This window comes from Protopterus annectens, chromosome 8.part0 (assembly GCF_019279795.1).
Source record: "Protopterus annectens isolate FY-2018-M chromosome 8.part0, PAN1.0, whole genome shotgun sequence".
Taxonomy (NCBI): domain Eukaryota; kingdom Metazoa; phylum Chordata; order Ceratodontiformes; family Protopteridae; genus Protopterus; species Protopterus annectens.
In genome coordinates, this window is record NC_056741.1 from 133,797,472 (window position 1) to 133,813,378 (window position 15,907).

At 39.9% G+C, this 15,907-nt stretch overlaps 1 protein-coding gene across 1 annotated transcript in view; it reads right to left on the reverse strand.

Moving 5' to 3' along the window:
- The window catches only part of LOC122808161 (alpha-2-macroglobulin-like), a 1,492,450-nt gene that overhangs the window by 1,456,009 nt on the left and 20,534 nt on the right, over positions 1-15,907 (reverse strand). The window contains exon 2 of the mRNA XM_044079133.1: positions 6,870-7,053. Within this exon, the coding sequence (XP_043935068.1) occupies positions 6,870-7,053 (184 nt within the window). The remainder of the gene's footprint in view (positions 1-6,869; positions 7,054-15,907) is intronic.

Genomic DNA, 15,907 nt, shown 5'->3' on the forward strand with positions numbered 1-15,907 from the left:
GTAGTCATTCTCATGCTTACTACATATACCACTTTTCATAACCTTCTCTCTCCCTCACAGCATGGTTTCAGACCCAATCATAATACAACCATTCCCCTTCTAAAGTTCACAGATAAAGTAAATCACAACATGAATTCAGGTTTTCTAAACTCAGCCCTATTTCTAGATCTATCCAAGGCATTCATCACAGTCAATCCAATTCTTCTAACGAATCTGTGTTCATATGGGCTATCATCCTCCTCACTTAACTATTTTCCTTAGTTATCTCACTAATATAGTAATGCAAATAATACACGGGTCTCCCCCCTGAAAAGAGGCTACTAGCCTAGGGAAACTAACCTGGTCAACAAAGAATAAATAAATAAAATACACAGATAAATAAATAAATAATAGGTTATAAGCAGTGAAATGGCAAGATGATTTCAACTCTTTCCTTCTTATATCCGTTGGTGTCCCCATAATGTTCCATACTAGGACCACCACTGTTTAACTTATTTATCCATGACCTAAACACAGCAGCAAGAGAGATTGCCATAGTACAATACATTAGTGACTCCCCTATAATATCCTTGCTCCAAACACTCACCGAGAAATCCTTCTCCTCCATAGTAGTTTAGTTCAACAACTCACAACTGTTCCTGAATCCAAAAGAACTAAACTACTTCCGTTTACCCCCAACACTCTTTCCTTCCAAAGATACTATCTTTTATATACCGTCATCCAATAAGGGCACTATAGAGCTGATATGCCACACTAAACCACTAGGTCGGATCATAGATGACCACGTGAAATTTGATCTCCACCTTCAACAAGCCATAAAGAAGACAGATCAAAAGCAAGGCTTCATTTATAGAGTAATACACTATCTTACTGACTCTGGTACACAAAGCATAGCCACTCCTTTTCTAGTCCCCACTCTATTATATGCCTCTCTCATCCTAATCAATACCAACTCCTCTTTATCAGTTAAACTGAAAGGGAGGGTGGCCTAATGGTTAAGGTGTTTGCCTTCCAAACACACGGTGCAGGGTTTGAGTCTCACAAGGGATAATTGGCTAGGCTTAAAATGGCTCGCAAGGGCAGTTAGCTTAGTACTAATCTATGAACCTATAAACTAAAACAATACTGCAATAAAGTTGTTAAATTCACAACCAACCAATCAACAACATGGATCACATTACTGCCTCTCTCTAAAACAATTAAACTGGCTTAGAATAAATAATTCACTATTGCAATCACAATTAATTACAGCATTCAAACTACTGCAGAACCCTGAAACATTTCAATGTCTTTACTCCATCTTTTAACCTTATACTACTACTAATAGACATCTACGCTCTACTGACAAATGATTACTGTCCATAAGTAAACCTAACAATAATGCAGGATGCTCACATGTATTCACACTGCATTGCTAATAGCTGGAATACCATCCCACCCTACTTAAGAATGGTCTGAAACCAGAGAGACTTTAGACGTCAACTGAAGCAACACCTGATAGAAAAATGGCTCTGCATCTGCACCACCCCTGGTTAAACTGGTATTACTATAGTTATAGGACTATACCCTCCTCCATCATCTCATCTCCTCTTTCTTCCTTGCTCATCTTCCTCTCCATCCTTTCTTTGGGCTGCACTAACGCTTTATCTTATCTTCCTATGTCCTAGATTTTTAACAAGTCTTTACAGCAACAAACATTCTTACAGACAACCTGAAAATCTATGCATATTGATGAAATTGCACTGCAAACCATGTAATTGTTGTTATAAACAAAACTGTTTGTAAGCAATATAACCAATGGCAAGGATATCTAAGTAATGGCACTACTGCTCATGAATAAAACTGACTTTAAGCGATATCACAATGCAAGTGATGTCCTTCGTGTTTGCATAATGGAGCTTTTCTCCCTGGACCTCCACTGAAAAGGGCAATGCTCCATTGACTTTCCTAATAAACAGATGCCAATAAGTAAATAAATAAATAAATAAAATCGTCTCAAGTATTCCCCAAATTTGGGGTCCTCAGGATGAGATTGTGGTGAAACCTTATCTTTGTCAAGATCCATGTCTGGGTGGGGTGACTCTGACAGACTGTCTATGTGCTTCCTCCTGCACAAACATTTCCTCTGCATCTTTGTGTGGCGTCATCTGTGCTTCCCTTGGGAAAAGGTAACACAGACCGAAAATGTTCCTTTTTCCATTTTGGTCCTGTGTCCTAACAGGTCACGATGTTGAATAGGCCAAATGCTCTATTTCAACTGTGTACAGGGATGAAACCAGTGGAATGGGTGCCAGTTTTCCTTGAAAGATCTGAGCAGATCTCCTCCACACAAAAAAAAAATTGACAAGGTGCTTAGGCATACCTCTCAACCCCTCAGCACAAGACATCTGGACAAAGCCAAAAGCAATGGGGGTACAAAGGCCCAAATATAGGGACAAATATTAAATATTGCTCTTATACACTTATAAAGTTGCTAAAATAAAATATTTCATTTTATCATGCATTTCTGAAATTATGAAGCCTGAAACTCAAATGCCTGTCATTATTTAGTGATTTCAATCCTCAATTGCTTGCCAGAAAAACATACATTTTATGTAGAGCAAACCAAAAATATGAGGCAAAAATCTGGATATTCTGTAAAAATCTGTACAGTTGAGAGATATGTGCTTAGGGCTTAAACTATTGGCACTGACCAAATCAGCACCAACTCTGCATAGGGAAGGATGGTGGTACAAACAGCACCAATAGATAATGGCACCAAAATCACCAAAGTGGGCTTTGACATGGAAGAATTAAATGTCGAAAGTTTCAGCAATGACAACAACCTCAAAAGTGCTAGGTTTGTCATCAACTCCAGTCCTTTGACAACAATATTATTGGGTCTAATGGTGGTCTGCACTGACACTGTCTGTGCTGACAACTCCAACAACACTGAGTTATTGGCACTGAGAAAGACAAATCCAAAGATGCCTAGAACATCAGCACAAATCTCTGGCTGATTCCAAAACTCCTGGTGCCAAAAATGGGCCAAGATAAAAACTGCAATAATGGGGACTTGGCATTCTTCTCACACTACCCTACACTACCACAGACACTTAGGGGGCAGAGAGAACACTGAGTTGAAGCTGAGCATGACAAATGCTGTCACCTGTCATCATCTTGTGCAAATCAAGTTGTTTTGGGCTCCAGAGTGAGTTGCAAAAATGAAGAGAAGCTACTAATGTAAGATGAAATGGCAGGAACCCTGACAACTCCCGATCTGAGATCTGAGAAAAAGCTTCCTGTTCTCTTCCTCAATGCAAAGTTGGTTCAGCCTGAAGATTCTTGCCTGGCAGTCGACACTGGACAAGAAAGCATGGACATACCTGAATGTCCTGGTCGAGGAGAAGATGAAGTCGTGACCCTTAGTGCCTTAACAGGAGATAACGTCTCCAGGACCAAATTGTCCAACTCTTTCTTCTATGGTTTCTCCTGTTCTTGTCTTTATTTTTGCCATTATCTTTATTTTTGTATTTCACTTTAGGAAAACCACTGTTCAAAACTCCTTTAGCTTGTTGTGTTGTGGATCTTGTGGTGATCCAACAAGGCCCTTGCTCTTAAAATTCTTGCAGATTAAACAGTCTGAGTCTAGATGACTCACCCTCAGACTCACAACACAAAGTTCATGTAGATCATGGGGCTATATCTTGGCCAAAATTGTGTCACTTACAGAAGTCAGAGGATTTACCTCTAGGATCCTAATCTGTTTTACAGGAAAAGTAAAATTACAATGTCTAAGAGTTGCTGCTTGTAACAAAAAAAAAAAATCATAGTAGCAAAAGGAGGAAATTAAAATCTAGAAAATATTTTAGTCCATAATTTGATAAGGGAAGGGGACACTATGGAGAGGGGAATAGTTAGGTAAACATTTTGAGGTTAAAAGTACAGAAAAGAAAGCAGCGATGCCAGTAACTGTAAGGTAAGGTCTGGTGAATTTTGGATATGTAGAAACATTTTAAGGAATTACGCCCTTATCTGAACCAAAGCATACAGGCAAAACAACTTTGAATCTCTTGAGCTATGTAGAAACCATTGAAGCATTGATGGCAGCAACAAGATCTGTGTAAGCTCTTTGGGTGCACTGCAATTTGGGTAAGGGTAGGACTCTGATCTGTGAAAGTCTCACTGTTGCTGTGGAAAATGGTAGCTATGGTAACAAGCTCATCTGATTACAGTGTATAGACAGGACCAACTTAAATCCACACATTCTTCCACACATACCAGCTGTAGGCTGCTATTTTCTCTCTCTTAGGTGAATTCTATAACCTATGAATCTGTTAATTTGGTTTCTAGCAAAGTTTTGTAACCCAATGAGTGATAAAATGGCAGTGGCTATATTTATCTTGCAATTTTAATCCATCTACCTTGGCAATTATGCTAATGACGCAATTTAAGGTAACGTTTTCTGAATCATGCATTTAACACAATGAACATTAGCCTGGACTATGCAGTGAGGCTTTTGCCTAACTGTGCTCATTTATAAATGAATGTCAAGTGAAGTGTGCATAAACGGGAATGTTTTTGACCCTTATGGGGTTGTGAGCTTGTTAAACCACCTTGCAGACCATAAACAAATTATAATTCGACCATGGACAAGGATGTGTATTGTAGGGGTACATACATTTAGGCCTGCCTTTAAGCATGTCTTTAACCTTCCCCAAACAGCAAACAATACCCTGGCATGCTGCTCAGTAACAAACGGATATATGGTGGCTGTGTGCTCCATCACACTGTCTTGCTTCCTGTTAATGCTTATTACATGATACCCTTAACATCAACATGAATCTGATATAATTTTATTCTAGACTGCAATCTGTAAAATGGTCATTGTCTCTGCAGTTACTGAGTGTGAAATGGCTACCGTATGATGCAGGAAGGAGATAAAAAAATCTTTACGTACTTCCTGCATAGGTGCCACCAGGAGAACCTCCTAGGGGACTCTCATGAGGGTTTATAGTAGAAAGCCAATGTCCAATGCTGCCGTTACAGTGTGGTGAATAATGTCCCAGGCAATGCACACACAGATTGCTACAAAGATACAGTGACCTAAAGGGACATATCATCACCTTCTTAGCCAAGGAGAAGAGAGTGTTACAAAAAGCACACCAGAAAGTTTTATAGTAAGTAGCACTGTTATGTGATTACTTGAGATTATTTAGGCATACGACTTCAGCTATATGCAGGGCATGTTGCATTGTAGATGTCTTTCCCTTTCTCTCCTGTTTTACAGCTCCTAGTGAATAGACTAGAACCTGCTGATTTGCTGTAGGTGCTTGGCAAGACTCACCAAGAATATGGGCATACATATACCTTTGATCATGTAGCTGCGTATTTTAAATCCCAGTTGTATTGTCCATTTTTGGATTGCTGATTCTTAGTTTAACCACTGCATACAGCTCTTATATTACTACTAAAGCATACATCTTGTCAGTGCAGATTGAGTTGTTTTACCATCTCTTCCACCTCCAGGGACAGCCATCAGTGATATGACTAGCCTGACACTGTTGCACCACTGTCCCAGGTGTCTTACTGTACTTCACATCTCAGAGTCTGCTTCCCAACACTGCCATGTCTATAGCCTTTCTGCTGCATTCATACATGGCACTCCGGCTTGCCTGCCCAGTATTATAGTTCCAGTGTTCATGCAATCCCCCTGCCAGTGCCAACTAAACCTGGCATATCACTAGCATGCACTGAACAGGCTGCAGGTTGATGTTTATGGTAGAATATGCCATTTCAAATTTACTGCATAATTATCAACAAATAAACATAAGCTAAAGAATTAGATTTTTCTAAATTAATTCAAGTTGGAAGTTAAAATACAATGGAAAATATAGAAAAGACCAGTACCATTAACATTGTAATACTCAAATTATCCCCACAAGAAACAGATCCACCCAACTGGACACTACATAGAGCATACATGTTACCACTTAAATTGTCTAGCACATTCCCAGTCCTGGGAAAACTGATGAGTAAAAACTAAAGATTACCTTTAATATGTATTCAAAATGGATACACAACTTAACCTGCTAAATGCCTTGGAACCACACAGCTAGGACATTTCAGAAAATGAAACATCTCTGTTGTACAAATCATTCTTCATTTCACATTTAGCATACAACATGGTTGGTGTAATGGTTAAGGTGCTTGCCTCCTAAACCCAAGGTACACGGTTTGACTTCTAGCCTTTGAAAAGTAAATTGGCTAAACTTAAAATTACCCACATGGGCAGCCACCTTGCTACTTACCTATGAACTATTTCTCATAACCCATGGCTCCTTTTTTATATCCACCATACATCATTTTTAACTTCAGCATATGAGTAAGACTGCTTACCAGAGTATGAATACTAACAGTGCACTGGTTTTAAATAAAAAGGTATTTTCATTAAAAATTACAGTTGTCTAGTGAACTTCTGTGCCACTGCATATTAATCTTATGTCACACTTGCAACAGTGGTGCAATTAGTAGCAATGTCACTTCAAAGCAAGAGGTTCTCCAGTTTGATTATCAGATGGGTTATCTTTTGTGTGGAATCTGTATGTCCTCCCTGTGTTTACATAGGTTTTCTCTAGGTGTTCCGGTGTTCTGCCACCACCAAAACATATATGGTGGTCTGACTAGAGACTCTAAATTCTCCATAAGTGTACATGTAGTCTGTGGTGAATGCATAAGAAAAGCATGGCAATCTGCCTCCATTCCCATATGCCCAGTAAACTTAATACATGGAAGTGGCTATTCAAAGAGTTGCTATAAGTGTTGGAACCATCTCATGAGCACTGATGGATGAATGGCATGGTCATCCTTTGCACACCTGTTGTTCTTACCTGAAAACTGATGCATCTGTGCCAGTCAGTGTCTCTGATGACCTCATTAATTAGTGTGATGTTATCTGTATTGGTCTGTAATGTGCAGGTAAGACTCAGAGATTCATTCAGATTGGTGAGGTGAATACAAGCTTTTGTGGAACCATCTGCTGGTATTACTTGTGGAAGAATTACTAGGAAATGCCTAAAATCAAAGAAAAGAGAACGAATTTACTTGTTGAATTGAACAAAAATGTACACTGAATATCAACATTCTGTATAAACTACTATGGTAAATGTACAAAAGTGTTAATGCATGATATAATATTCTTTCTATCTTCCTATCCACTAGTTAAAGAAGGGTTATCTGACTACATTGTGAGGTGAGGATGTAGAAGAGAATATTTGGTTATTCAAACTGTACATCAAAGAGATGACCTCTGTCAATAATTTGACTTGCGTATGGATCATAAAACCACTTACACTAACATGGAGAAGGCAAACCAGATTAACTGATGACGTGATACAGATGGGAAACAGTGTGTTTACCATTTTATTCTTCAGGCTAAAACTGAAACTGTTTTTCTGTCACTCTCGAAGTAAACACAAAATATAGTCAAAAAACACAATTTTCTGGGCGAGTGAGAATGTTTCTTGTGCATTACTGTACAGTGCATTATTCAGTGAGGTGAAAGTGATCTATATAAACATAAAGGAACCAATTCACTGTTGCTGTAAACAGTAAGGGCCTTTTACCTTGTTGCACAGTAAGTAGTACTACTGTATATAATACTAGTGAATATTCCACTATCCCATGTGATTAGTGCTCTTGACCCTTATAAAAGGTGGTGCAGCACTATGATCTTTACAGGACATGCTTTCTTGCAATGTTTCCATCACGTGTAGTCACGGATTCACTTCAGAATCTCGAACTTCTGAAATCTCGACATTCATATGGTTGAGACCATATGATCAAGGTTTCAGAAGCTCAAAATTCTGAAACAAATCCAACAACAAAAAAAAACAACAAAAGATAAAATATTTATGCACCCCCCGATACTTAAATATACCAACTCCGAGATCACACTACAGCGAGGAAAAGGGAAATCTCCTGTTCCGCACTGTATGCAGATCTCCGTTCAGAATTTCAAAATTCTGAAAACTCGATCATATGGTCTCGACCATATGACTTTCGAGATTTCAGAAGTTCGAGATTCTGAAGGGAACCCGTAGTCACAGAGGTTCTCAAGGGTGCATCAGAGTGATTCTGTTGTCTGCTTCCCCATTGGTGCACTACTTTATCTGGTTGTCCCTCCTTCTTTAGGTCTGTGCATGCATTATTTGCACTGCATATGCATGGCAAACAGTTAACTGTCCACATTTTCACAGAATGTCCAGATTTTTGCCTCATCATTTTGTCTGTTTCTCATAAAAGTTGTGGTTTTCTGGCAAATCACTGAAGAGTTGTTGGTGTTGTATCTTTCGGCTTTTCCCGGTTAGGGGTCGCCACAGCGGAACTCTGGTCCGCTAATGATTGGCAGTAGAGTTGCCGGTCCTGACGCACAACCTTCAACAAAGGTACACCCATTCACGCATGTCTCCACACAGAAGACGTTCTAGCTGAGAATCGAACAGGACAATGTTTTACTGTGAGGCGACAACGCTACCGCAGCACCACCACCACAGTTACTGGCAAATCACTGAAGAGTGAAGTCACTAAATAATGGTATACATTTGAGTTTCAGACTTCACATCCTTCAGAAAATGCATGCTAACACAATTCCAGTTGTTCTAGCAACTTTCTAAGTTTATTGGAGCAATATTTAAAATGTGTCCCTATTTTTGTGCCTTTGTCCCCCCAATTATTTTGGGCTTTGTCCAGTTTTCTTGTGCTAAGAGGTTGAGAGGTATGCCCAGAAACATTTAAAAGAACTGTGTAAACACTTACATCACAGTAAACCTTAGCACATCCAATCAATTAAACACTGAGTGAAAACAACTTACTCAACACAAGCATTGTCCGAGTCTAATGAACAGATGGTTCTAGGATATGGGAGAGGTATATGCTAAATATATACATTAAATTATACTGCAGGAAGTCATGATAGCATCTGCCCTAAACTTTAGCTCAAATCAAAAGCCATCTTAAGATGGGTGTCGGGAAGGAAAATTTATCCGAAGTAAGGGCATTTAATTAATACTATCCCTACAGTCCCAGATGCGAAGCCTAGTCTATAAGTAAAGCACTTTCTAAATACAAATCTCAGATATGAAAGATGGAAAGGGAGTCTAGAATAAGAATAAACAGCTTCTAAATACAAACCTTTGATTTAATGGGTGAAAGACAGTCTACAGTAGATGCAAGCACTTTTGAATGTAAACCATTGGTAAGAGGTAGTAGAGGAGGAGGACTAGTCTAGAAGAGATCCCTACTTAAAACTACAGCTGATGTGAAGAGGGGCTCGGCATCTTCAGCAGTTATTGACAAGGTGTAAGAAGGATTAGGATTTCTATTATTTAATTCACTTATGGTGACATAACACAAAACAGAGCCATGGTGAGAGTTTAGATTAGTGCAGCTGCTTCTGGAAAACTAACGGGTGGACTTAAGAAGGGAATTTTACAGGATTAGACATCTTCTGTCTGTGACAGAAAGGTATGGCAGATGCCAGTAATAAGTCAAAGCAGTAGTACATGTTTGTTATACAATGGCGGAAAGGCTATCATGAGAAGGACTCCAGCAAAATGTACAACTTATATATCTCACAGAAGCTTATTAAACATCACTGAGCCTATGACACACAACCATATTTATACTGATGTGCAGCTCTTGACTGGGACTACCCCCGATATGTAACCACCTACTCCATCTGTAGACATACGGTTCAATAAGTGCAAAGTGGCACATATACAGTTAACGATTTGTTCTTTTGTTCCTTTTATTTTCCTTCTTCCTTTCTTACTTTCTCCGCTTCCTCCTCAGCATTATTACTACCACTGATATACTCTGTCTTACAATCATACCTCTCAGCCTCTTTCAGCAAGAAATCTGGACAAAGCCATACATAAAAGTGGGACAAAGGCCCAAAATAGGGACAATTTTTATATATTGCCCTTACAAAGTTAGAAGTTTGATAGAATAACAGGTTTAGCATTAGCAGGTCATTTCTGAAACTCAAATGCTTGTCGTTATTTTCTAACGTCAATCTTTAATGAGTCGCCACTAATTTACTAGAAAATTACAATTTTATGAAAACAGACCAAAAGTATGAAGCAAAAGTCTGGATATTCTGCGAAAATCTGGACAGCTGAGAGGTATGCTTACAATGCTATACCTTGAAATGTTAGACATATGCGATACACAAGTTGTTTATTGCATTATGCATTTGTTTTCCTGAACAGGGTTCTTTTTGCAATAAAAAAGTAGAATTTTGTTATAAGCTCTTAACGCCAGTCATCCCAAGAATACATAAACAGATGTTTGGCACATATTAAGACTATATTTTATATTATTTGGTGGCATGTGTAAGATTCATAGGTTCATAGGTAGGTACTAGGCTATCTGCCCGAGGGCATTTATAAGCCTAACCAGAGTGTGTCTTTTTAAACAGGTGAAAGGAAAGAGGTGTGCCTATTTAGGTGACTACTTCTAATCATTTAAATAGTACTGCTTGTTAACATGTACATTTTGTCTGAGGAAGTTGCTACATTTTGGCAATGTAAAGCGCTTCATTAAATGACTTTTATTTATCTGTGGGTCTGCTGTCTGGATTTATTGCTGACTTGTTTACTTTGAGTTTACCAACCGATCCAGGGTGTTTGAGTTGATGAATTCCAGGAAGCGCTGGGCCCGGGAATTTGTACTTGAGTAGTTTTCCCAGTGAATGGTAGGGTAATTGAAATCGCCCAATATCAGGGTGTTTGGTAGGACCTTCATGTTTTCCAGTGTCTCCAGAAAGGTGGAGTGGTGCTCCTGGGTCATGGAGGGTGATCTGTAGCAGGCTACAATTTGCATTGCAGATTTGCCCGATGTTAGTTGCACAGGGATGATCTCAGAGGTATCATGCTGCGCCACTAACCTGGAGGTGCAGGTATCCTTGATGAATATGGATACACACCCTCCTTTTGTGTTTCGGTCCGTGTTCTGTGGCCGAAACGTGTGGTATGAGTTGTAGCCTGGTAGTGCTGGGGTGCTCTCTGGAGCCTTGAACCAGGTTTCAGTTACTGCACAGATGTTGACGTTCTCCATACTGAGGAGTGCTTTGAGCACGTGCATTTTGAGATTTAAACTCCTGGCGTTGAGTAGCATAACCCTTAGTTTTTTGTTAATTGTGCTGCTTACGGAGGTAGGTTTGAATTTTGAGCCTTGCCTAAAAAAGGCACTATGGGGGCAGCAAGAGCCTTGCCCAGTATTTGAAAGCCTAGGGAAGACAGGTGCAAGCCGTCTCTTGCGAAGCAACGTGGCTTGTCAAGCATATCATCCCAGGCTGAGACACTGGATCCCCTTTGAATGACACCAGAATCTTAGCCAATTGTTGAAATTTATCATTTTTTCTTTTACTGAGGTATCATTCTTGGTGAGGGCAGGATGCTACTCAGGGTCAGGGTCATACCAGCCTGGGCTACATGATCAGAGAGCTCTTCCATGTGTCTTTTCATGTAGTCCAGGGAGGTACATCTCAGGTCATTCACACCAACATGAACAATGACAGAGTCATATTTGTACTTGTTCTGGAGTGACCTGAGTGCTTGTGTTATGTGCCAGATTCTGGCTCCCGACAGGCAGCTAACAGTAACCTTCTGCTTGTCCAGCCTAGTGAGTGGGACATCAGTGTGCCTGACTATAGAGTCACCTATTACTAGTGTGTTAGGTATGTTATTTCGCCTTAAGGGCTGTGATTGTGCAGCACACTGATTTTGTGTTTTATGTGTTGTCTGGTTTGTGATGGGAAGTGCAGGTTGTTTGGGTGTCTGCTTTGGAAGTCTCTGATGCTTTTGCAGGTTTTTATTTAGAGCCTCCGAGTATGATTTTGTGTATTTATGTGTATTTTTTGCCAGTGCTGTTTTAGTAGGTCTGTGTGCGGCTGGAGTTGTTTTGCAAGTGTTAACCTTCTCCTCTTGATTGTCTGTTCCAGTCTTGGGTGGAGACAGCTTAGCTTCCAGTTTGGCTGTATAATTGCATCTCTTGCATATGTTAGTGTTTTGTGGTAGGAGGAAAGGGTTGTCTGTGTACATGAGGCAGTTGTAACATTGCCTCAGGATACCCAGATTCACTAGCTGAACTGGAGAGGGCACCTGAAGTTGCCCTTTGGTCATGCCTGAATAGTAGGGTGAGCTGCTTAGTTGCTTGGTTGGTGAGGGGTGAATAAAGAGCCTTGCCCTGCTGGGCAATCAGTGTCAGGGTATATTAGTGCTTGCTATTAGGTCTGAGCATGTGATGGGCTGTAAGATGCTTTTTGAGTGCTTAGGTTGAGAGTTAGACTAGTTTCAAGAGAAAAACTGAAGAGAAGACTTAGTGGAGCCGGGAATAATTTAACCGTAGCTAACCGGCACTGCCCGGTGCGCAAAACTGTGCAAATGTGGTTTTTATAATAGGGAAATGAAAGAGGTGGAAATTAGCCTAAAATGGCCAATAAACTACTAACTTCTGGGCTGGAAGGACTCCTCCAGGGGCAGATAGGTTGCTCAAAGCTCCCCTCTCTCACAGGTGAACAGAGAAACTTCCTTCTATCCAAGTAAGGTATGGGCAACTCAGAAACAAGTATCACAGCGCTGAATTCAGCACTAGCCTGAAAACTGGACTATACTAGCTTAGAAAGACGGGAAACAAGGATTTTTTTTTTTTTGAAAAGATAAGGCAAAAACAGTAAAAAATACACTTAAAACAGCTTTAAACGACTACAAATGATCAGAAAAGGCTACCGCACTTTAGTGTGCAGCCTACAACAGTTAAACAAATTATTTAAACAAAAAACTTTTTAAAAGTGCAAGCAGTCAAACAAGTACAGTATGTGAAAATAACAAGCTTTTAAATCACAATAAACGCTGGAAAATCTGCGTTTAGGCAGAAAACAGTTAAGTACAGAAAACTGATACTTAATCACTCCAAAGTCTCTCTCCTAAACTAAAAGGCTTGTATCAGTTTAAGGCTTTCTAGTGCTACCAGTAGGTTAGTTACGGGAAAGATGGTGCAGATGTGGTCTTTTAAACCAGAAAGAGACGGACAAACTGTCCAAATGGTCAATAAACTACAATTTCTGGGCCAAGAACCTCTCCTCTCGTGGTAGACAGGCTACCTAGTGCTTACCACTCCCACTGATAAGCTAGAAGACTTTCCTCCAACACAGAAAGGCTTGTAGGGCTCGGAAGCTTACCAACAGTCCTGGAAACAACAACTCTGTATTTGGACTAGGGTAGTTACAGGAAAGGTGGGAAACAAGCGCAAGTGTGGCTTTTAAACCAAAACATTGAAAAAGATGGAAAAAAACTGCCCAAATGAGCAGTAGCTACAATTTCTGGGCCAGGAACCACTCCTCTTGTGGTAGATAGGCTACCTAAATGCTTACGACTCCCACTGATAAGCTAGAAGGCTTCCCTCCAACACAAAAAGGCTTGGGGTACTCAGAAACTTACAGAGAGTCCTGGAATACAGCAAATCTGTACCTGGACTAGACTAGTTATAGGAAAGGCGGGGAACAACTACAAATGTAGGCTTTTAAGCCAGCAAGTTGAAAGAGATGGAAAACTGCCCAAACGGCCAAATAAACTACAATTTCTGGGCCAAAACTCACTCTTCCCGTGGAGGATAGGCTACATAGTGCTTACCACTCCCACTGATAAGCTAGAAGGCTTTCCTCCAACACAGAAAGGCTTGGGTGCTCAGAAGCTTACTAACCATCCTGGGTACAGCAACTCTGTAACCGGACTAGGCTAGTTATAGGAAAGGTGGGAAACAGGCACAAGTGCGGCTTTCAAACCAGAAAGTTGAAAGAGATGGAAAAAAACTGCTCAAACAGCCAATAGCTACAATTTCTGGGCCAGGGACCACTCCTCTTGTGGTAGATAGGCTACCTGATGCTTACCACTCCCAGTGAAAAGCTAGAAGGCTTCCCTCCACACGGAAAGGTTTGGAGGGCTCAGAAGCTTATAAAGAGTCCTAGATACAGCAAATCTGTACCTGGACTAGACTAGTAACAGGAAAGGCAGGAAACAAGCGCAAACACAGGCTTTTAAATCAGAAGGTTGAAAGAGATGGAAAAGCTTTCCAAACGGCCAATAAACTATAATTTCTGAGCTAGAAACCACTCCTCCTGTGATAGATAGGTTACCTAGTGCTTACCACTCCCACTGATAAGCTAGAAGGCTTCCCTCCAACACAGAAAGGCTTGGGGGGCTCAGAAGCTTACCAACAGTCCTGGATACAGCAAGTCTGCATCTGGACTTGACTAGTTACAGGAAAGGCAGGAAACAAGCTTAGAATTTTTTTTTGTTACAGAAAAGCAGCTAAAACAGCAGTAAATACAATTCAAATTGTAGTGCAGGCCAGGACACCTCAGCGTGTAGCAACACTATAGCAAATACAGTTCAGATAAATGCAATTAAATTAACAAATGACTAAAAAACAAGTGCAGAAGGCAGGAAAAACACAAATAAATAAATTAAATACAATACTATATGCAAAACAGCAGATAAAAGTGTACTTAAATTCACTTATACGTCCAGCTGATTTCAGGTAGATGCTAGCCGGCCAAAGCTCTGATAGTAAGCTGATCCAGTACATTATTTCGTAATAGCAGGCTAGCATTTAAGGCCCATGCTCCTGGTCACCAAAATAGGATATAACCCCATACCTGACCAGTTGTAGAAAATATTGCAATGGGAAAGAGATTAAAGGGGACACCCATATATGCACAGTTATCACACATTATTGCAATGGAAGGGGTACTACCTGGACATATAATATTAAAAAGGTGGAGAGTTGGGGGGGGGTGTTACCTAGACTCAAGCAGTGAGACACAACATTACAATCATAAGAACGTAGAGCAGGAGTGATAGTGACCAGATGGAAACAGTTGCATGGGGTCTCTTTTGAAGTGTGACTAAAGTGAATGCATATCCAACGATATAAGACCTATATTTTATGTCTATACAGGTTTACTATTATAATTTCGAGTTGAGATGCAAGCAGATGAAAAATTCGAAATACAAATATTCGAATTTTCATCTGGCTGAAAATCTCAATGTTCGAAAGTTTTTATTAGCGAATGTACTGTGCATTCGCTAATATAAATTCGAAGAACTGTACAAAGATTGTGGTACAGTGCGGTTAAGGAAATTTATCCCTTTCTTCACTGCAGTGCGATCTTGCAGTTGCAATATATAGTTAACAGGGGGTGTGGTGGTGCAACCCCCACAGCCTCCCTGCAAAAATATGCGTTAGGTATAGGAGTTTGCTTTATGTGAGCTCCTATAATGATATCACGTGATATGTTCAGAAACAATGTCGAATCTGCTGAATTCATTCAGCTGAATTGACATTCTGAGTTATTCTGTATTTTGACTTTCGAGGTTTGCTTCAATATGTCGAACAGAAATTATTTTGTTGCTCGACATATTGATAGTAAACTGTATATACGTATATATGTACAAGACTTGTACATAATTACCTGGTTTTATACATAAAGTTAAAATGTCTGTTGTATAAGGCTTGTATGCAGCTACCTAATCTATGATGTCAATCTCATTGATGCGTGTTTGTAATATACTTTATTGTTAATGGAGCTTTTCTCCCTGGGCCTCTGCTGAAAAGGGGTTCAATACCTAGTCAGATTTTCTGTAAAAAAAAACAAAAATGCAAATAAAACAATAAAATAGACACAAAATTGCAATATGAGGAGTGCAAGAGGGACTATTAACCAGACACGAATAGTCAATAGTTGTGAACAATTTTACAACAGGAATATGGGATGGGCTACACCTCAGGCAGAAGAAGCTATATATGCTATCCACTCCTATCCACTCATTTTCTCCTTCACATATTCTTCTGTACATATGTGCAC